This window comes from Physella acuta, unplaced genomic scaffold (assembly GCF_028476545.2).
Source record: "Physella acuta isolate Inbredline_101_S28 unplaced genomic scaffold, ASM2847654v3 ptg000008l, whole genome shotgun sequence".
NCBI lineage: Eukaryota > Metazoa > Mollusca > Gastropoda > Physidae > Physella > Physella acuta.
The window spans coordinates 1241747-1265271 of NW_026731528.1; the positions used below are offsets into that span (position 1 = coordinate 1241747).

At 34.4% G+C, this 23525-nt stretch overlaps 1 protein-coding gene across 1 annotated transcript; it reads left to right on the forward strand.

The window, feature by feature from the left end:
- Nucleotides 1-433: 433 nt before the first annotated feature.
- Nucleotides 434-21916, forward strand: LOC131956671 (stress-activated protein kinase JNK). The gene is made up of 12 exons (XM_059321257.1): nucleotides 434-805; nucleotides 2562-2783; nucleotides 3399-3528; nucleotides 17850-17908; nucleotides 18604-18742; nucleotides 19313-19478; nucleotides 19772-19843; nucleotides 20526-20693; nucleotides 20828-20970; nucleotides 21092-21155; nucleotides 21275-21355; nucleotides 21516-21916. Exons 2-12 carry the CDS (start codon nucleotides 2668-2670, stop codon nucleotides 21611-21613), a joined length of 1236 nt encoding a protein of 411 aa, XP_059177240.1. The 5' UTR covers nucleotides 434-805; nucleotides 2562-2667; the 3' UTR covers nucleotides 21614-21916.
- Nucleotides 21917-23525: the final 1609 nt, after the last annotated feature.

Genomic DNA, 23525 nt, shown 5'->3' on the forward strand with positions numbered 1-23525 from the left:
GTGTTTTGATAGTTAAACGGACTTCCCTTTTTCATCGAACAAAAATAAAACGTATTAAAAAAAATTGAAATTCTGTTAAAATATTTTTTTTAAAACCATAAATGTTAAAAAAAAGGCCTGCTGTTGTTTGCAATAACGTTTATTCTTGTTTTTTCTACTGGCATATAGACTAGAATCTTCGTGAGGTAGGACCAAATTCGCTAACAGGTTCTTCAAAACAAAATAAAAAATTGATATTAACAATTTTAAAATAAACTTTTTATAATGTAGAGTCGTTTTTATTATATAGATCTATAGATCTAGAAATCTAGATCTAACCCAAGTGCTCTTCACAAGTTATGAAATTCCGATACTATTTTTAAAATAGCGACATGAAAATGAATTAACTGTCTTCACTTCCGTGTGCTTCGTGTGTGGGTGTACACTTTCAGTAATCGGGTGCAAAGAGTCGCGAAAACATCGATTGATGACGTTTATTTTACCCCTTATCAGCTCCTTATATAAAAAAAAATAACTTCGGGTTTTACTGTTGACTATTTAATTATTATTAGAAATTACGAAAGCTTTCAATAAACGTATTTATACACCAGTTGTGTAAAATATATATAAGAAATAAAAATTGTCAAATAAATCAGTCTCGCAGTAAACGATAATCAAAACTACACAACAAATGTTGACGTCAAACTCAACTGTTCCTAAATGATGAGTGAGCGAGTGAAGTTGATAGTACATCTTGTCTGTGACTCATTTTAATTGATTTTTCGCTTATTTAATTTGTCCTTCAGTTAAGATCTTTTCGTAAAACGTGAGTAATTTTTGTTAACTAGATCTAGATAGATCTACATTGTTTTGTTTAATTCATTTTTTTAGAAACTGGACTCTATTGAACCTTCTTTATTCTGATTCATCAATAAAAAAATCGTAAATTAAAGTTTTTAATTTTCTGAAGTTTCTACTCACAAGTTTGTCTGGAAATATCAATATTTTAACCAGCTAATGTAGGCCTAGGTGATTATCTATTTATTATTAATAGTATTAGCGATAATAAGTCTAGAATATAATCTTTGAAACGAAAATAGATGACAATATTCTGAAACATGCACACGACACCATTTACTTCACCCTCTCTCAGTTCAGTACACCACTTCTGCTCCAAAGTACTCCATATTTTTATTGATTATATTTTAGAAACTCTGTTTTCACTATTAAAAATGCTAGATTTTAGATCTAGTTTTCTAGTATCAATGCAAAAAAGGGAGAACATGTCTTGAATAGTTTATCTTCTTTGCATTGTAGATATTTGTAGGCTAATGATTTTAATAAATTGTGTATTAGCCATGAATAGAAATCTAGATTTAGCATTAAAATCAAGATCTACTCTCCTCTAGAATCTAGATCTAGATCTAGATGTAATTCAATAATTCTAAATCTAGAATTCTAGATTAGTTAGGCCTACTGAATCTAGAAATACTGGATCTAGACTAGAATAAATATTCAATAGGCCTACAGTACATTATAATTATAGAAGAATAAAAATCTGGATCTAAAATAATCTAAATTCTAAAATCTAGATCTAGTCTAGAAAATCTAGAATCTAGTAGCTAGGTAGATGTTTAGGTAAGATCTAGATCTAGAAATCTAGATTCTAACTAAATCTTACTAACTTACAAACCAGATCTAGAGTCTATATACTTACATTACAATACATAATGAATAATTATAATAGTAGGAGCCTAATACATTGGCATTGTAGATTAATAATCTTCATTCTACAAATTGTCGATAGTAGGCTATAGCTAGTGTTATTAATATTTATTAGTGTGCCTATAGATTTATAATAGTACACTATAAATATACACTTTCAACACTCAATAGGTAAACCCCAGCTCTAAGTGTTGAAAATAGTGTATATTTTTATGTAGGCCTATAAAATAATGAATATGAATTAGGCAATATTAATATTAACAATTTTCAATGTATCATGCCAGTGTTATTATTCTACACGAGATTTGGGGGTGGGGGGGGAAAGGAGAGATCCCTGAAAGAAACTACATGCATACCACTTTTAAGATTAGACAAATAAATTAGGCGGGGAATGTTAGTGTCTGTATTATCAATTACTGATGACGTCATTATTATTGTGCTTTTTCAGCATGGGCTTTTTGATCCTATGTTTACTCTAGAATCAATTATGTCATTTTATTGTTGAACACATTATTTTGTTTCGTTTTGAAAAGTTCCTTTATGTTCCATTTGACATCACAGTAGTTGGAAGTTACGTTATCCATTTGACTGAAAGTTTTTATAATGCTTGTGTTTTCTCTAGAGCATTCCCGACACATAGACAGACAGAATAGCGTAACTATTATTATGAATTACTTCCTATATTTGTTGCATCATTATCGGCATATAATAGAATAAATACATGTGGGCATGGCTGACCACGTAGTACTACAAAGTTTTTCTGTTGTCTTTGACTGTCCAGGGTGAATCTTCAAATTTTTTTATTAGCTTATACTTATTTAACATTCTTATCTTTGCACCTTTATAATTTTTTTCAGGATTTTTGTGAGAGTAAACCATCATACGACTTAATGGCTGTGTGAAAGAGGAAGTTCTGGTTTATTAACAATTTTATCGTGACAATTTTTTTTTTAAATCACCATCATGAGCAAGCACACAAGTCTCTTCTACACAGTGGAAGTTGGCGATTCAACATTCACTATACTAAAACGTTATCAGCACCTACGACCTATTGGCTCAGGTGCTCAAGGAATTGTTTGGTGAGCAGTTTTTTTTGTTGTTACAAATAATTCCACATTTATATACAGAAAAAAAAACTGTAGATGATGTGCCATTCAGTGATTAAAATTTATTTTATAGTAGTATAACATTCATTTAAAAAATTAATTCTGCAATATTTTGTTATATAAGACAAAATTTGCTTTGATGGTTTCATGCTCCCTTTTTTTGTATAGAAGTCAGCCAAAATCATCTTAAAATGTGTTTTTGAGGGTCAGCACATTGTTAACATCTCAGATGTTTCAATGTGAACATCTGAGTCATTTAGCATAAACTGCTGATTTTAATCATAATGTCAGTAACTAATAACCATTTTGTTAAAGATAAAATACATATTATCCGTTCAAAACTGTTGGTTGTTGAAATAAGTGAAAAAAAAAATTAACACCCCAATCTAATTTTCTTGTTGTAAAATTTGTACCCATGTCAGCTTTTTTTACATGATAATTTTAGACAGTGAAACTGAAGTCTTTAAACCATTTATATAGCAAGACTAATTACATTTATTATTTACAATCAGGTCTAGAATTTAATATATTTACAATTACAGTTGCAAGGCTTTTTTACCTCTCTAATGTTTTTCATTTTTGTTTCAGTGCCGCCTGTGATACACTTACAGATACAAATGTAGCTATTAAAAAGCTCAGCAGACCCTTCCAAAATGTAACTCACGCTAAACGAGCCTACAGGGAATTTGTATTAATGAAACTTGTAAATCACAAAAACGTGAGTATTGTTTTTAGTAATAATTTAAAGAACATTACTCTTGTTTTATATTTACACTTCTATGTTTAAGCATCATCCCTAGACATTTTGCTTGATTGAAGCACATAAAAATAAATAAAATCATATAAAAAACATAAACCTAGTCAGCAGTTGCATGAAAATTTATGTTACATTGATCTGGTTAACAGACAACTAGTCACAGTGTACAAGAGTTTACATGTCTTTACTGTATACTGCAACGGGAACAGGGCATTTCCCCCCTGTCAATTACCCCCCAGAGTAATTACCCCCCCCCCCCCCCCCCCCCCCCCCCCCCCCCCGCCCAGTAGGACATTACCCCCCGGACAGGTTTAGGGTTAGGTTTAGGGTTAGGGTTGTGTCTAGCTTTGGTTTTGGTTTTGTGTGAAGTTTTAGGCTAAGGTGGATGCTTAGGTTTTGGTCTTTTTCTTACGGTTTGGATTAAAGTAGTATATAGGTATAAAATTCTAGTTAGAGTTAGGATTTTAACTTGAGGGGGGGGGGGGGGGGGGAATTATCCAGGGGGGGGGTAATGTCCTGTAGCCTACTGCAACATAGCACTACTTTAAAAAACATATGAAATTAATATGCCTACATTTCTTAGGTTAGTTTCAAAAGCATAAAGTATCTAGTTAAAGGGGGCCATGTAGAAGAAAAGGTTGAAAATCAGGAATTTTTATCTTTATTAGATTTTAATATTTTTAATGTATGAACCAGCTCTGTAGCAAAAAAAATGAATAAATATGTATGTTTCTGAAAAAAATAGTTTTAAAAACATTTTTCTGGCTTCATCTGCCCCTCAACTGTTTATATTACACTTTACTTTTTGTTTTTACTTCATCTGATAATAGTATCTAAACTGCAATATCCGAAATGGAAAGCTGATTCTTCCAGTTTTAGAACATAGCATCTTCCTTTTACAATGACATTCAGACAGATATTATTTAATCACTGAAAAAATATGTTTCTCTGACTTTTTCCCTTAGTCTTGTTATTTTTTACTTTCTCGTCTACTAAGTATAGAAGAAGTATTGTAACTGTAATCGTGCAAAAAAAATGAAATTTAGATTTTCACAAATCTCGGCGTTTTACACCCCTTCCCAAGTCAGAAAAACAAAGTTTTGCTATTTTATCAGTATGAGTCTGTGTATTGTTACAGCTGGGTTGATAAAATTTCATGTATAAGTATCAAATCAAATGAAATTTGTAGTTCTGTATCAATACTTTAGCAATTTCTGGTAACCTGAAGGGGAACTTGCTCTTCATTTTTGTTTTTTGAAAGCCTATAACTATAACAGATAGATAAATGAAATTTCACATATGAATAAAAGGTCTAATTCTCTGCGTTCACTATTATAAGCACATTGTTTGCTGTTCACTTGGTGCGCAATTCTTTTTTTCCGCGAGATTCTATTTTTAAAAGTTTAAGTTTTTAAAAATTGATTAAAAATCAGTCTTTATCTCAAGTTGCCATCCCCTGTAGTGTTATATAATAAGTATATTTGAGAAAGTTTAGGGGAGATCACTCCCGCTTTTTTTGGTCAAGTCACCCTCATTTTACAAAACAAGAATTTTTACTGGTTTCCTGAATCTTGGCATAAAAAAAACCAAATGGTGTGCTTATTTTACATGTTTAGATTAAAACGGCAACTATTTAATGGATGCTGATGAATGAAGGTATAATTTCTAGAAAATGATGTAAAGTAACCAAGCAAAAAGAAAAAAAACAACCTTGTCAATAGTTGTAGAAAATATGCCATTGCATTTGTAACTACAACAATCAGAACCATAGTGTATTGAACTCTTTAAAATAAATGTAGGTGGCAGCGTTTGAAGGAAAGCTCGTGCTGACAAATCTGAATCTACCTGGCAGCTCCCCCTGCGAAATTTACATTTTTGTTCCGCAGAAACCTCTCCAGAAGTTTTCTCAACAACTTCCCAAAGTTTTATGTCGATTGGATGAAAGGTGTATTTCATAAAGGGGACACAGACTTTCTTTTTAAATATATAGATGATACAACTGTTTTAAGATTATTTTTTTTTAATGATGTTTTACACATTTCAACAACTAAGTGGTCAAATGATTGTGTATTAAGTGCATTATTGTTAACTTGCAATGGCAAATCTACATCAAAACTTTATCATATTTAGAATTTTTAGTTCAAATAAGGTATCATTTACACATGTACTTGTCATTTCTCATTCAATCATAAAGATTCAAGATATTTTAGTTCACACTTAAATTTTGTAGTAAAGTGACAGTAAAGAAAACTCTGAATTGGACTATCACTCTAACAAAAATAATTGTTGACTTTAACATAGTAAGTTTCTTGACTATTTCTACCCCTTTCTCCCTCCCTATATCTATAATACTATTAATACACCTGTTTCTTATACCCTGTTGACCAATGGGAAAAAATTTAAAACATAGGGATAAATTCAACTCTCAATCTCACTATCCAGTGGGTTGTAAGCTATTTTCATCCCAGTCCGTATTAGGCATGTCAAGTAAGGTGATACTCCTTCGGGAATATTGGTTATTCAAATTCTCAATTTCACTCGTTCATTAGTAGTATATTAGGTCCCTTTTGATTATTATTTTTGGCGGAGGGGCGCAGGCGCAAAGGTTATATAGTAAAATACTCGGAGGAGCTGCCGCAGCCTGCCGCAAAGACATATAGTAAAATACTACGCCAGCTGCCGCAGGGTGGGTGAGCAGGATGCACCGCAGGCGCAAAGACATATAGTAAAATATTACGCCAACTGGGGTTGGCGGAGGAGTGAAGGGTGAGTCACCTTTTGGTGACCTTGTGACGTAATTAGTAACATTATGACGTAATCATTGACCTAGTTACGTAATTTAATGCGTTTTTTAATTAGTTTGAATTTAATTTTTAAATTTTAATTAATTTTTGACCTAGTTACGTAATTTTATTGTTTTTTAATTAATTTGATTTTAATTACTTTTGTTTGTGTTTTGTTTGTTTATTTTTAATAAGTTTAATTAATTCGATTTTTTTATTTATTTTGTATTTGTTTGATTTTAACTTTTTAATTATTTTTATTTTGTTTATTTTTAATTTAATTATTTTATTTTTAATAAGTTTAATTAATTTGATTTTTATTTATTTTGTATTTAGTTACGTAATTTTAAGTTTATTTTATAATTAGTTTGAATTTTTATTGACTAGTTATGTAATTTAATTACTTTGATTGTTTAATTAGTTTGTTTACTTGTTGTTTAATTTAATTACTTTGTTTATATTGTGTAATTTTTTATTAACGAGTTACGTAATTTGCTTATTTGTTTGAAATTCATTTTAATTAATTTGATTTTAATTACTTTGTTTAATTTATTTATTTGATATATTTCTTTTCTTTGTTGTTTAATTTGTTGGTTTGTTTATTTGGTTGTATGTATGTTTTAAATTCTCCCCTACAACGACCGTGTACAAAAAACAGGTTAAATTCTCCACCACAACGAACGTTACAAACATAGAACATCCATTAAAGATAACGATCAGCCACAGCTGTTACGTATCGACCCGCCCGCGAAGTTTTCTCACCGCTGCCCGTTTTAATGGGAATGTATTGATCGCAGCCGCTGGCCCATCACACCTAATTAAATTTTTGTTATGCTTCACCGAGTTTCCCCCGAGCGGTTGACAGGTTATGGTAATTAACGACGTACATTAAGTGCCTCTCCGTGAAGTACGTAGGTCATTATGCAACAGCTGTGTAATATCGATCGCATCCACTGACCATCACACCTAATTAAATTGGTCACGCATCGTAAGTGTAGCGACATCGGTAACTATTCGCTTATAGCGAGGTCAGCGAAAACCGATCGATTTGTCAGCTCCGTGAAGCCCTTAGGTAACAGCTGGTGCTGTAATTAGTCACGGCTCTCGGCTTTTTTCATTAGATTACAGCTGTCCATGAACTATGTTCACATATCGTACGCCCGGTCATTCTTTGATCAAATTAAAAATTTTTGTTTCCACATGTCCTACGAACCGTCCCTTGCTATGTATGAAAGATTAATGGTTGTAACTATTCGCTTATAGCGAGGGTCAGCGAAAACAAAATATATATTTAAGGGTTGGAATTTTCTTTCAACCACCGTTAAATCAGGTTTTGAGACGAAACGAAGTCTCGGTAGGTTCGTGTTTTTTTAACGGGCGACAGGACGACTTGGTGCGTTGGTACGTAGGTATGCGACCCAAACAACTCGTACCATGACCAACACTATTCCATTAAAGCGACATACGATGTATGACGACATAACAAACAACAAACGCGTAAAGACTAACAACCACAGTAACGTTAATTCACACACCACTATTTTTCCTGTAGACGACCTAGCCATGATACGTTATACATGTGACATATGTGAGCATGCATTCAACTGCAAACATGGTTTGAAACGACATCACGACTCTGTTCACCGCCGACAAGGACATCTCTGTACAACATGCGAGAATCTATTTACACGACTTGACAATTTAACAAGACATTGTAAAACAACACACACCAACCAAACATCACCGACCGACACCCCATCAGCAACCGATAGACAAACTCCACAACCACTATACGTGACCGACAGACAAACCATGCAACCCCTAGCAGCGATCCAAACAACTCGTACCATGACCAACACTATTCCATTAAAGCGACATACGATGTATGACGACATACCAAACAACAAACGCGTAAAGACTAACAACGACAGTAACGTTAATTCACACACCACTATTTTTCCTGTAGACGACCTACCCATGATACGTTATACATGTGACATATGTGAGCATGCATTCACCTGCAAACATGGTTTGAAACGACATCACGATACGGCACACAGACGACGAAGACATACATGTAGAGAATGTTTGCAAGAATTTACAAGAAAATATAATTTAACGAACCACTATAAAATACCACACACCATCAAAACATTACCAGACGACACATCAGCGACCGACACGAATATCCCATAGGATGACTTCTCACAGACATCTCCTTACACCCAACACAGAAACTCACTTTCTTACTTTTATATTAAAAGACAAGTAGACACAATGTGACATCTCCCCTAGACTGTAGACCGATGGGGTTGTTTTTATTCAATAAAAATTTATTATATATGGTCTTTTGTGATTTTTTAATGTGTTATTGTTTTGTTACTTGTCCCTGAAAGTTATGTAACTCGGTATCCTGTATAAGAGGTATGACTGGAATCAAAATCACGGGAGAGAACGTGACGTACATCGCGATATTTGAAAACAGGGCGATGTTTAACCTCAACCAAAAAAGACAATGAACCTAGAAGGAAGACGAATATATATCTTAGTCTTGCAGCAGATTACCTTCCCATGTTCGCTTTAGTATTACAGTTTTCATCAAACTTCTTTTTGACTTGAACTTCGTTAATTTTTAAGAAAGTTTACTTATACATAATACATTACGTCTAATGACAATTTTTTATTTTTACCACTCAATGTATTTTCTTTTTCTATATCTTACATTGTCATCTTAATTTTTGATCACCTTAGTAAAAATTTGCTTAAGATTATAAACTTCAAGTTTTAAAAAACAACAACGTTATAGTACGTCGTGTCAAATGACACACCGTTTAAAATGTCTACATTTAAAGTTCACCAAAATAATGACGTAAAATCTAAATATGATATGACGTTAGCATACATATCATTCAACCTAATCACTCTAAAGTACAAATCAATAATTTTTATTGATTAAGGGGCTGGGTGAGTTATTTTTATCACTATTCGCCCTTCCCCTTCCCTTTGTCCGCAACCCCGTTCCCCTTCTCCCATCCAACCTTGCGTCATCACACTAACCTCAATACCAATCGTTAGATAAACAGACCGTACTACTACTACTACCCGCACTATACCTATTCCATTTAAGAGACAAAGGCTGTATGACAATCCTACAGACAAATATTTATTCAACTAATATTACAACCCTCTAGAAACCACTCCAACAGACTGGGATACATAACTTGTAGACACCACTCCTCGTTGAATATCTCTTGCACCCTACCTACATCGACAACTTTGTCCGCCGCCCTCGCCCCCGTCCCTAGTATGAACTCGGTTACCAACAATTTCAAAACATGCATGTTCCGAGTTCAAAACCAACCTTCACCGACACTACTATGAACTCGGCCCCTAACACTTCCAAAACATGCCTGTACTAACTTTGAAACCACCATCGGTGAAAACTTCACCGACCTTAGTATGGACTCTACACCTACCGATTCCAAAACATGCATGTTCCGAGTTCAAAACCAACCTTCACCGACACTAGTATGAACTCGGCTACCAACAATTCCAAAACATGCATGTTCCGAGTTCAAAACCAACCTTCACCGACACTAGTATGAACTCGGCTACCAACAATTCCCAAACATGCATGTAACAACTTTCCAACCTGCCTCAGTGCTAACAAAATTCCCCGACCCTAGTATGAACTCGACTGCCATCAATTCCTAAACATCCATGTACCAACTTTGTAACCTACCTCGGTGAAAACTTCACCGACCTTAGTTTAACTCTACCTAACAATTCCAATGATGCATATACGAACTTTGTAACCTGCCTCGGTGAAAACACCCCCGTCCCTAGTCTGAACTCGGTTACCAACAATTTCATGTACCAACTTTGTAACCTACCTCGGTGAAAACTTCACCGACCTTAGTTTAACTCTACCTAACAATTCCAATGATGCATATACGAACTTTGTAACCTGCCTCGGTGAAAACACCCCCGTCCCTAGTCTGAACTCGGTTACCAACAATTTCAAAACATGCATGCTCCGAGTTCAAAACCAACCTTCACCGACACTAGTATGAACTCGGCTACCAACAATTCCTAAACATGCATGTACCAACTTTGCAACCTGCCTCGGTGTTAACAAAAACTCCCCTGACCCTAGTATGAACTCGGTTACCAACAATTTCAAAACATACATGTTCCGAGATCAAAACCAACCTTCACCGACACTAGTATGAACTCGGCTACCATCAATTCCTAAACATGCATGTGCCAACTTTGCAACCTGCCTCAGTGTTAGCAAAACTCCCCGACCCTAGTATGGACTCTACACCTACCGATTCCAAAACATGCATGTTCCGAGTTCAAAACCAACCTCGGTGAAAACTTCACCGACTTTAGTTTAACTCTCCCTAACAATTCCAAAACATGCATGGTCTAGATTCGAACCCTGCCTCGGTGAAAACGTCACCGACTCGTGTATAAAATCTGTCCCAACCAACTCCAAACCTTCCCTGGGCACCCGAATAAAAATAACTCACCCAGCCCCTTAATCAATAAAAATTATTGATTTGTACTTTAGAGTGATTAGGTTGAATGATATGTATGCTAACGTCATATCATATTTAGATTTTACGTCATTATTTTGGTGAACTTTAAATGTAGACATTTTAAACGGTGTGTCATTTGACACGACGTACTATAACGTTGTTGTTTTTTAAAACTTGAAGTTTATAATCTTAAGCAAATTTTTACTAAGGTGATCAAAAATTAAGATGACAATGTAAGATATAGAAAAAGAAAATACATTGAGTGGTAAAAATAAAAAATTGTCATTAGACGTAATGTATTATGTATAAGTAAACTTTCTTAAAAATTAACGAAGTTCAAGTCAAAAAGAAGTTTGATGAAAACTGTAATACTAAAGCGAACATGGGAAGGTAATCTGCTGCAAGACTAAGATATATATTCGTCTTCCTTCTAGGTTCATTGTCTTTTTTGGTTGAGGTTAAACATCGCCCTGTTTTCAAATATCGCGATGTACGTCACGTTCTCTCCCGTGATTTTGATTCCAGTCATACCTCTTATACAGGATACCGAGTTACATAACTTTCAGGGACAAGTAACAAAACAATAACACATTAAAAAATCACAAAAGACCATATATAATAAATTTTTATTGAATAAAAACAACCCCATCGGTCTACAGTCTAGGGGAGATGTCACATTGTGTCTACTTGTCTTTTAATATAAAAGTAAGAAAGTGAGTTTCTGTGTTGGGTGTAAGGAGATGTCTGTGAGAAGTCATCCTATGGGATATTCGTGTCGGTCGCTGATGTGTCGTCTGGTAATGTTTTGATGGTGTGTGGTATTTTATAGTGGTTCGTTAAATTATATTTTCTTGTAAATTCTTGCAAACATTCTCTACATGTATGTCTTCGTCGTCTGTGTGCCGTATCGTGATGTCGTTTCAAACCATGTTTGCAGGTGAATGCATGCTCACATATGTCACATGTATAACGTATCATGGGTAGGTCGTCTACAGGAAAAATAGTGGTGTGTGAATTAACGTTACTGTCGTTGTTAGTCTTTACGCGTTTGTTGTTTGGTATGTCGTCATACATCGTATGTCGCTTTAATGGAATAGTGTTGGTCATGGTACGAGTTGTTTGGATCGCTGCTAGGGGTTGCATGGTTTGTCTGTCGGTCACGTATAGTGGTTGTGGAGTTTGTCTATCGGTTGCTGATGGGGTGTCGGTCGGTGATGTTTGGTTGGTGTGTGTTGTTTTACAATGTCTTGTTAAATTGTCAAGTCGTGTAAATAGATTCTCGCATGTTGTACAGAGATGTCCTTGTCGGCGGTGAACAGAGTCGTGATGTCGTTTCAAACCATGTTTGCAGTTGAATGCATGCTCACATATGTCACATGTATAACGTATCATGGCTAGGTCGTCTACAGGAAAAATAGTGGTGTGTGAATTAACGTTACTGTGGTTGTTAGTCTTTACGCGTTTGTTGTTTGTTATGTCGTCATACATCGTATGTCGCTTTAATGGAATAGTGTTGGTCATGGTACGAGTTGTTTGGGTCGCATACCTACGTACCAACGCACCAAGTCGTCCTGTCGCCCGTTAAAAAAACACGAACCTACCGAGACTTCGTTTCGTCTCAAAACCTGATTTAACGGTGGTTGAAAGAAAATTCCAACCCTTAAATATATATTTTGTTTTCGCTGACCCTCGCTATAAGCGAATAGTTACAACCATTAATCTTTCATACATAGCAAGGGACGGTTCGTAGGACATGTGGAAACAAAAATTTTTAATTTGATCAAAGAATGACCGGGCGTACGATATGTGAACATAGTTCATGGACAGCTGTAATCTAATGAAAAAAGCCGAGAGCCGTGACTAATTACAGCACCAGCTGTTACCTAAGGGCTTCACGGAGCTGACAAATCGATCGGTTTTCGCTGACCTCGCTATAAGCGAATAGTTACCGATGTCGCTACACTTACGATGCGTGACCAATTTAATTAGGTGTGATGGTCAGTGGATGCGATCGATATTACACAGCTGTTGCATAATGACCTACGTACTTCACGGAGAGGCACTTAATGTACGTCGTTAATTACCATAACCTGTCAACCGCTCGGGGGAAACTCGGTGAAGCATAACAAAAATTTAATTAGGTGTGATGGGCCAGCGGCTGCGATCAATACATTCCCATTAAAACGGGCAGCGGTGAGAAAACTTCGCGGGCGGGTCGATACGTAACAGCTGTGGCTGATCGTTATCTTTAATGGATGTTCTATGTTTGTAACGTTCGTTGTGGTGGAGAATTTAACCTGTTTTTTGTACACGGTCGTTGTAGGGGAGAATTTAAAACATACATACAACCAAATAAACAAACCAACAAATTAAACAACAAAGAAAAGAAATATATCAAATAAATAAATTAAACAAAGTAATTAAAATCAAATTAATTAAAATGAATTTCAAACAAATAAGCAAATTACGTAACTCGTTAATAAAAAATTACACAATATAAACAAAGTAATTAAATTAAACAACAAGTAAACAAACTAATTAAACAATCAAAGTAATTAAATTACATAACTAGTCAATAAAAATTCAAACTAATTATAAAATAAACTTAAAATTACGTAACTAAATACAAAATAAATAAAAATCAAATTAATTAAACTTATTAAAAATAAAATAATTAAATTAAAAATAAACAAAATAAAAATAATTAAAAAGTTAAAATCAAACAAATACAAAATAAATAAAAAAATCGAATTAATTAAACTTATTAAAAATAAACAAACAAAACACAAACAAAAGTAATTAAAATCAAATTAATTAAAAAACAATAAAATTACGTAACTAGGTCAAAAATTAATTAAAATTTAAAAATTAAATTCAAACTAATTAAAAAACGCATTAAATTACGTAACTAGGTCAATGATTACGTCATAATGTTACTAATTACGTCACAAGGTCACCAAAAGGTGACTCACCCTTCACTCCTCCGCCAACCCCAGTTGGCGTAATATTTTACTATATGTCTTTGCGCCTGCGGTGCATCCTGCTCACCCACCCTGCGGCAGCTGGCGTAGTATTTTACTATATGTCTTTGCGGCAGGCTGCGGCAGCTCCTCCGAGTATTTTACTATATAACCTTTGCGCCTGCGCTCCTCCGCCAAAAATAATAATCAAAAGGGACCTAATATACTACTTTCATTTCATTCAAATGTTATATTTAGTTTTTGCTCTGTTTCTTTGTTTCTGTTTTGAGTGCAGTGGGTGGTTTCATTGAGGTCTTTATTTATAATCAGATTATTCACGTATTTTGAACGCCCCTCACAGGTAAACTAGTTCTTATGAAAGCTTTAGCTGATCAGTCATAAATTACTTTCAGTGATTAGGACATTTCTTGGATACTTGAGCCTAACCAGTTCAAAATCCGCTCTGAATGAAACATGTTTGACATTTGTAGAAATGACGCTATGGAGGCCCATAATGAGCAAAGACAGAATGTCCGACAAGTGTCCAGCGGTTGTTTGGTGTGGGAGCACCGTGTGACGACTGGTGAATAAAAGCTAATCTGCTCCAGAGGTCCTCTGCCTTATAATCATTTCTATCACGCCCACCAGTAGCACCGAAACCTTCACCTACACCGCTGTCGCCCCGCGCTTCCCCCAATTTTAATCAATAGCCATCCCATTATTCAGCCAAATCAATACAGAGCGTGGTTCCTTGGCCCATTCAATCACTCGTGTATTTAAATAGCACATATATGTGTATATATATATATGTGTGTGTATTTATGTATTTATATGTATATATACATATATGTATACACTTTCGGTACAAAGAATGTTTAGGGAACGACAAGCGGTCTTACATCTTTGTTCAATTCTAGCACATTCTAGCACATCCCCACAATGTGCCGGATCACGTGTGATCACCGAGTAAACTAGCCCGATAGTGATTTTATTCTTCCTAAAGTGTCATCTGTCTGCATGGGTCCCCTTTCTCCACTGTTAGCTGCAAGTGGACGCGGCGCTACTTATAGCACCCATCTTTACCGACCGCTTGCCCGCGACAAGAATGTAGATGAGCGACGCACGTGTTAAGTGTGGCAGTGCGCAGCCCCCATCTCAAACCTGTGCTGATTGATGAGAAGACACAAAAAAAAAACTGATCCCCAAACGGCGAGAGGCACAGCGCTGTGTGTTGGAATTGGGGACATTTTCTGCTAGAAGACTGGGGACATTGTGACCGTGGATGGCCCTGGTAAAGTACACAACTGTGTCTGCTCGAGTTTGATGTTTTTTTTTTAAATTTAAAAAAAAAACGATCTTCCCCTACCCCATGTAACAAGGACGTGGACATGATGAATATATCAGTGCATGTATATATATATATATATATATATATATATATATATATATATATATATAATATCAGATATTACTGATTTTTTTTTGTCACCATTTGAAAAGTTTAGTAACACGACACCTATGGGTGTATGTCTGGTCGTATGTTTCAGAAACATGTTGGTGTGTTTTTTACTTAACAAATGTATCAGTTCACCACATGAACAAACTAGACCTAAGCATTGTTTCATTGTATTCCAAAGAGAGTTTTAAATTAAGTAGTGGGCACTCACTTAACCACCACATCCATCATCGTGGCCTGTACAGTTGTGGATCGTCCATATCCTTCGTGACGCTGGTTTTCACCTCCCTCACCCAACCATAAAAATCCTGACCCCCTCCACCTACCAACTAAATTAGCGATACCACCACTCCCAGTGTATAAGGTTTATATGCAGTACCCCTGGCTAACTTAACGTCTAATAAACACTATTACTATGCTAGGGAAATGAATAAGATTGAACATTCGCATTAATTTTCACGAACATTGGAATATACACAAATTGATATGATATTGCTGGCCAAGTTCATTCCACGTTGTCAGTTTTATAAATTAACCAAGGGAGGCAACGTAGATTTAACTTCCTAATATAAACTAAGGAGCAAAGAAACTTAACCTAGGATGTCCATCGCCGTTTTATTAAATTAAAATATAATGCTATTTAATATGTATATGAAATATTCCCTGAATACTTCTTTTTTTTTTGTCACAATTTAAAATACAAATGCAATTGGATATACTAGTTATAAATTTCATTTCTTAATAAGAAGATCTAGATTACATTATCTCTGTATCGTTTTCGTGATTTTTATTAGATCATGTAATTCTAATACTTAACTTTTTAAAAATCAATGATTGAAATAGACCAGCTCCAAATGCTGTAGTGTAATGCCATGTCGTTGGGAATAATGTTTTCTGTATGTTGAAAGATATTCGCGCATTAAGAAACTATGATTTAGTTTTTTACGGCTGTGTAAAGTTACGATGATATGAGTGAGTGTACGTCTAGGTTACTCTTGCCCAGCCGATGTCCCTATGATATTTAATTCTTCCATTTTATTTTGTTTCTTATAATAAGCTAATTTTAAACATATGTTTTAATAGGGACAAATTGGCAGAATAAAATAAAGGTCAAAGCCGTACTTGCCGTGCTTTACTCAGTATCCTATACCGTATTTGTGTAGAAACCAAACAAAATTTACTCTATGTATGGTGGTAGTATGTTTGCCTTTTGGCGCAGACCTGCGGATGATGTCAATAAAATAAACTTGGGGGGGGGGGGGGGGGGCACCTTCAAAATTGTTACATTTGATGCCCTTTACAAACTGCCCTATGGCTGGTGCGACCAGCACCAATCGCGCCGCCCTTGCTTATTTGTGCTGTGCTACTGGGTTGACATTACGCAATATTGCCTTATTAAGGCGTACTTTAAACACACTTGCAAACATCCCGGTGGCATTGAACACGAATACATGTGCCAGTACACAACCGATACGTCGTACATACAACCGCTTGTTCAATTACACTGTCACTAACAGCGTTTGGAGAATCGTGTTTACCTTAGGAGAGAGAACCCACTAGAATAGGAAGTCCACGTGAACAAAGCGACAAAGCCTAGTGAAGATAGACTGAGGGTGGAAAGGTTATGCCTACCGTCAAATAGCGTAATTCGTTTCATGACCCGTGTGACGTGTTTAAGCACGCGTTTATGACATGTTTGTTTTATAAACTAGCTCCAATTCATGCTCATCTCAGCTCGGCGGGTTCCGTAAAAAAAAAAATGTCTAGCTGTCTAATGCAGGCTTCCGTGATAGGGCAAATGGCGGGGTTATAAGATCTGCATGAATCACACGTGTTGATAGCCTCTATTTGAATGTATCAGATGGGCAATACTTATCTGTAAGAGGTCGTCCATAGATGACGTCACACACCTCTTATAAAGGTGGGGGCTAAGGAAATTACGGCATTTTGTTGAGGGGGAAAAACATTCCCGCCTCCGGGGTTCTTTTAAAGATGGGTGAGGGGTCGAACTGCGGTCATTTTAGACATTTTACGATATCAGGGTTGAGGGTAATAATGGGTTCAAATTGCGTGAGGTCATTGATGGACGACCCCATAATCAACTGGCTTTAGTAACGTTTTCTCTAGTTTAGTTATCCCAACGGTGAGCCTACAAAGCTACTATCTGATCAGCAGTATGAAAGTACGAGGTCTATGTAGCTAATGTTAAAAGTTGACACACTTACTAGAATTCATCATTTCCCATTCCTGCCCAAGACACATGGGGCAGATGAAGTAGAGTTCATCCGTTTCCCTAATGACCTGGGCTTATAGGGGATAATTAGGTCAGCACTATGCCTAGCTACCTTAGTTTCCCTAGTGTGTTAGATACCCTTCTGATGGGCAAATTTGTGGTTTAAAGTAATCCAAAAAAAAACCCCAGTAAATACGGAAAGCAGCTTTCTATAGCTAGTTCATCAATTCTATTTCTATATCTCTTGAGATGTGCATCTATTGAAGTAGCTTGAGATTGTATTTGCCTATTTTTTTTGCTCTCCAGATAATTGGCTTGCTAAATGCATTCACCCCACAGAAATCTTTAGAGAGTTTCCAAGATGTGTAAGTACCTAACAAGTTCAAGTTTTTCATTCTTATTTATTTTCATTTTTAGTTTATAATTTATAATATTTATTATTAAATATTGTTCCTTTTTATTTGTAACAACAGTTGTAAATAAAACATATATATAAATATTTATTTTATTTAAAACTGTTAGCTGATTTTTCCTCATTTATTTTTCACATAAAGTAAGAGCTGGGGTTAAATGGCATAGAACGGAAATTTATTTTCATTGATTGAACAATTACAGACCTGTTATTGAATTGGTTTTTTTTAATGTTTTTTTTATGTTATTTTTTTTTACTACTTCTCATTTCAAATGGCTTTTTTTATGATATCTTAAAGCTATCCTACTGTTAAAACTGATAGGCATTTAAAATACAAAGGAAAGCATTTTAAAAGAAAATGCTACAAAACATTGTCTGATTTTTTGTCACATAATTATTTGTGAACCAAAGGCAATATTGAAAGATCCATTTTAATTTAAGACTGTCACTTAAAGCTAATGTGATACAGGTAGAAGCTTTTATTGGGGGGGGGGGGGGGGTGGAGGTGGTATCTGTGCTGTAATGAAATCAGGAAATCCTTTTAGCTTTGTATGTATCTTATTGTTAAAAAAATGTACTTTTACAGTTTTTAACCATTTTATAAGCTGTTTTAAATAAAGTACTGTTTCATTTTAATGTGACCATCAGGTATTTAGTGATGGAGTTGATGGACGCCAACCTATGCCAAGTTATACAGATGGACTTAGATCACGAGAGAATGTCTTACCTTCTTTATCAGATGCTGTGTGGCATCAAACACCTACACTCTGCTGGGATTATACACAGGGTGGGTACCTCCTCAAGTGTAGATATCTGTAGCATTTCATACTCATAGTGGGTCTTGTCACAGGGTTGATGGTTACTATATCTATAAACTATATTATACTAGACTTCATTGTCAGTGCAGAGGCCAGCTATAGACTTAATTTCTGTGCATACTAATAAAACACATTAAAACACAGTACTTTATTTGCTATCCAGATATAATTCAATTCTACTAATCATCTACTACACTAAGCCAAAGCTTCCTCATGTCACTATCCTATTCACCATCATACTCAAACCTAATCCATTTTGTCTGCCATCACTACTAACTAACCCTAAAATGTCCTTTTTAATAGTCTGTCTTACTCTATTATTAGTCTATAAATATCTATACTATGATAGGTCTCATCTCCACCACATAGTATGTTATCTTTAGCTTTTTGTATATATGGAGTGTTTATATTAGCTATGTTGGATTAAATAATGTACAAGTCAGCTATTTTAGCTGTTTGTGCCATATAAAAACATGTCTATTTCTTTTGACCCTTTTCTGGAAGAGAAATTTATAAATAACGTGCTTACATTCTCTTAGGATCTAAAGCCTAGCAACATAGTTGTCAAGTCAGATTGTACTCTAAAGATTCTAGACTTTGGATTAGCCAGGACAGCAGGCACAGGATTTATGATGACACCTTATGTGGTCACACGATATTACAGAGCCCCAGAAGTAATTTTAGGGATGGGTTACAAAGCTAACGGTAAGTTGTTTTACATTTCAGCATTTTAAAGTAACTGGAACTTTGTAAAATAAGCTGGACATTTTAATGGCCAGTTTGTTGATAATGACATACAATTTTATTAATAAAATTATTTTTAATAAATTACATCTTTATAACATTAGGTTGCAGAAATATATATGTAGATAAAATTAGTGGCTTAAACTTAAAGTTTCAATTTTTAAATTCTAAATCAATTCGGCTTATGCATAAAAGACCACTTTAGTTTAATGTCGTAAAGTAAAAATATACATGAATGCACTTTGACCTTTCAGTTGACATCTGGTCAGTTGGTTGCATCATGGCTGAGCTTATTCGAGCAACAGTAATGTTTCCTGGCACAGATCGTATCCTTTTATTATAATCTTCTTAAAAGTTTTTAAAGTTATAAACATTAGGTTGACCATTTGAAAATGAAAGCAGTTCTTACACGCACTTATCGCTGAAGTATTTTTCATTTTGATGCTTGTCGTCTTTAAAACTGGGTAGGTTCTGTCAATGTTCTGTCAATGTTCTATTCTGTTTGCTCGTTACAGATGCTTTAAAGGTCTAAAATATATTGCTCCGAATTTCATCTTAAACTTGCATCCTGAATGTATATAGAATAGTCTTACACTAAGTTACAGGATCTTTAAAAATAAAATTCATAGTTTTGTTTTGCATTTTGAATATTTGCAGATAGTTTTCTTTTTACCATTTTTCAAGAATAGAAAATTGTCCAGATGTTTCCCCCAATACAGTGGATCTTAACCTGGGTTTGATCTCAGGAAATCAATACACACACCCGACTCGTATGAATTATTATCAGACTGTCAGTGCTGATGATAGAACTATTAAGAAGGGTTTTGTGAATGTGCATATGAAATTAGTGGAGTTTGTTAGCTCCAAAAAGGTTAAGAATCACTATTTCAATTTTAATATCTTTGAACACTTTTCTTTTGGCTAAAATAAAAGATATAAACTGGCATTGGTGAACATTCTTAAGTATATTGGTTGTTAGACATTGTGATCCTTAACTCAAGCCCTCAGATATTGATCAATGGAATAAAATAATAGAACAGCTGGGTACACCTAGTCAAGAATTCATGGCTCGACTGCAAACAACTGTGAGAAATTATGTTGAAAATAGACCTAAGCACACCGGATTTAGTTTCGAAAAGTTGTTTCCAGATGTCCTTTTCCCTCCAGACAGTGCTGGTAATAAAAAGATTTTTTTTAACCAATAATTTAGCTTATCATTGAATCTTAGCAATGCCTCATACATCTATATTTTTTACCAGTATTTTTATATTGGTTTGTATATTTATGTTGTGTAATTATATTTTGTTTAGAACATCCTGGTCTGAGAGCTACCGTAGCAAGGGATTTGTTGTCCAAGATGTTGGTTATTGACCCTGACAGGAGGATCTCAGTTGATGAAGCACTCAACCACCCCTACATCAATGTTTGGTATGATGAGAGGGAGGTCAATGGGGTCAGTTCACTTTTCTTTTACAACAAATAGTTCATTGTCTTTTCCCATTTTGAATAGTTGATGAAACTATTTACTATTTGTGTCAGAGTAAAAATTAAAATGATATTGTTGAATATTCTAGCCAGCACCAGGCCCCTATGACCATGCTGTAGATGAACGTGAACACTCTGTTGAAGAATGGAAAAGTAAGCAAACTTTTGTTGTTTTTTACTATAAAGAAAATAAGCATTTAATTTAATGTGAAGATTAATACAAGGATATTTTATCAACATTCTACAATAAAGTAATATTTAAATTGTTTCAGCACTAATTTATAATGAAGTTATGGAGTATGAAAACAGAGACAAAAGTAAAGATAAGCAAAGTGCTATGCAAAATCACAGTGGTGAGTATTTCTTTTTTTTTAAATGTAATTTTGCTGTCAAAATCAGCTGTGGACAATTTTAAAACGAGGTTTTTTTTTTGGGAGATTTTTAGATCGGTAATATAACTGACACACTTTATTGGTAAGGGGAGGTTCAGTGATGTATTGTCATCTTTTGTAGATGGTGCAAACAGCATGGAGACTGGTGTGGGTAATACAGAGAATGCATCCAGAGTAGTAGGGGCAGCCTCGGCAACAAATCCACAGAATCATCACTAATGATGGCTTTAGTCTGTATATAGATCTTAACTTTTCCTGCCCCAAACATCACAACATCCATGTTCCATCCATGAACCTGTTTCTGGCACATGCACAGACTATTCTAAGAAGATTTCCATTTCCTAAAACTGTTCATGTGTTTCAGCTTTGGTTCAATCATTTCTCACCAAAAAATTAAAATTTTGAAAAAAAAAATATATTTTTTGCCATGTCAATTTTAGTTAGAAATAGGTAGGAAAAAATTAATAGTTGTTCTTTTATTGTTAAATCAGACATTTAAAATACACAATGAATATTTCAGCTTCATTATTTTAGTGAAGATGATTAATACTTTTTCTTGTTGATGGTGGAATATGCATCAACACAAAAAAAAAAGATTTTTATTGGCTGCAGTTATTTTTAAGTATATATACTCTTGCCCTTTCGATCTTCAAGGATGTCCTATGCTCTCGTGTAAAACTACTGTTTGGTATGCAATGTCTCAGGAGAAAAATGTATTCATAGATTTTTTTTTAAAGTATTTAAGTCTGAATTTCAGTTCATTTTCCAGTTATGCATTGTTCACAAATTCATGAATTTATTAAACAGTGTTTGTGTGCAAATAATTGCTGTAAATATTATTCCTTGTATTTAATGTGTTGACAAGCCCTTCATTTAGAAATTATAGTGCAAGTTGGTGTTGTATGTTTATGTAGTTTACCTGAACCAATGAATGCTGGAAAATGCTGATTCTGTTTTAGTTTGAAAATTTCAAATTCTTAACTCAATTGTAATACTTGCTGCAGATGTTGTTGATCTGTGCAGTTAAAGGTATGTGCAACTGCATACTATTCCAGTAAACTTCACTCTGTCAGCGTTACACATGGGACTAATGTTGACATCTAAATACAGTGTAGCGTAGTTTAAGATGTTTCCGTTTTCTCTTATAGGGTTTCCCTATATTTTTTGCAATTCATCCTATTGCATTGGGTTGAAATTTTGATGGGTACAAAGTACCCACTGCACTTCACCAATTGTGGGGCCATGGGTTGATAATTTGCTTGCTAAAAAAATAAAAATTAAACTTCTTTTTAAAAGTTGCTATTTTTTTAGATTTGGTGTTGGTTCCACAAAGATTGTGCATGTAGTTTTTTTTTAATGTGATATTATCTTGGTAATAAATAGGATGATAGGCAGTTGCATATTTCTTGATATTGGCAGGTAACGAACAGTTACTTTTTTAAAATAGCTTTTTCTTAACACGCTTTGTTTATCTTTTGTAAATGAACACTACAAAACTTTAAAATCCTGTATTAATTTAAATAAATGTTCAAAACTATTCTACAATTTATGTATATACAAAATCTCTAATTTACCACATAATGCATTTTCTATTGGATTTTACTTTGGGCTGTGCAGAAAAGTTAATTTAGAATTGTCTTAGTTTTTATTCTTTATGCTACTAATTGTTGGTTGTGCGTTTTGTTCATATTAAAGCATTATCATTTATGTTACTCTTTGCTATAAAATAGAATCTCGTACAATAGCCATTTCTAATGAAATTTGATGATTTTCCATTTCTAATATCACTTTGTTAATAGCTATTTCTTATAGGATTTTGATTAAAAAATAGATTGAGCTTTTTTTTTTATCAATTCAAACAAAATGGATTTTGTACGTTAGCTTACTTAAATTGCTTATAACTTGTCCAAATTTCCACTTAAGTTGAGCTAGTGGATGTTGTTCTGATCTCCATATCTATCCTTAGGCAGAAGGATGTAACATGTTACTTTAGTAATAAAAATGGGCACAACAGCAAAGGTTTACTCTAATTGAAGCTGATTTGGCTCAGTGAAATAGATCACAATAATGTCAGTTTTGGCAATCTTTTAGATTTGCTTCAATGTTTTTCTTTTTCTTTTAATCTTTTATA

Bases quoted from the DNA above. Each gene is read 5' to 3' on its own strand.
- LOC131956671 (XM_059321257.1), top strand. From the start codon at position 2,668: ATGAGCAAGCACACAAGTCTCTTCTACACAGTGGAAGTTGGCGATTCA. The intron at 3,529-17,849 runs GTGAGTATTGTT...TTTGCTCTCCAG, and splicing joins AACTTGTAAATCACAAAAAC to ATAATTGGCTTGCTAAATGC. The intron at 21,156-21,274 runs GTAAGCAAACTT...AAATTGTTTCAG, and splicing joins CTCTGTTGAAGAATGGAAAA to CACTAATTTATAATGAAGTT.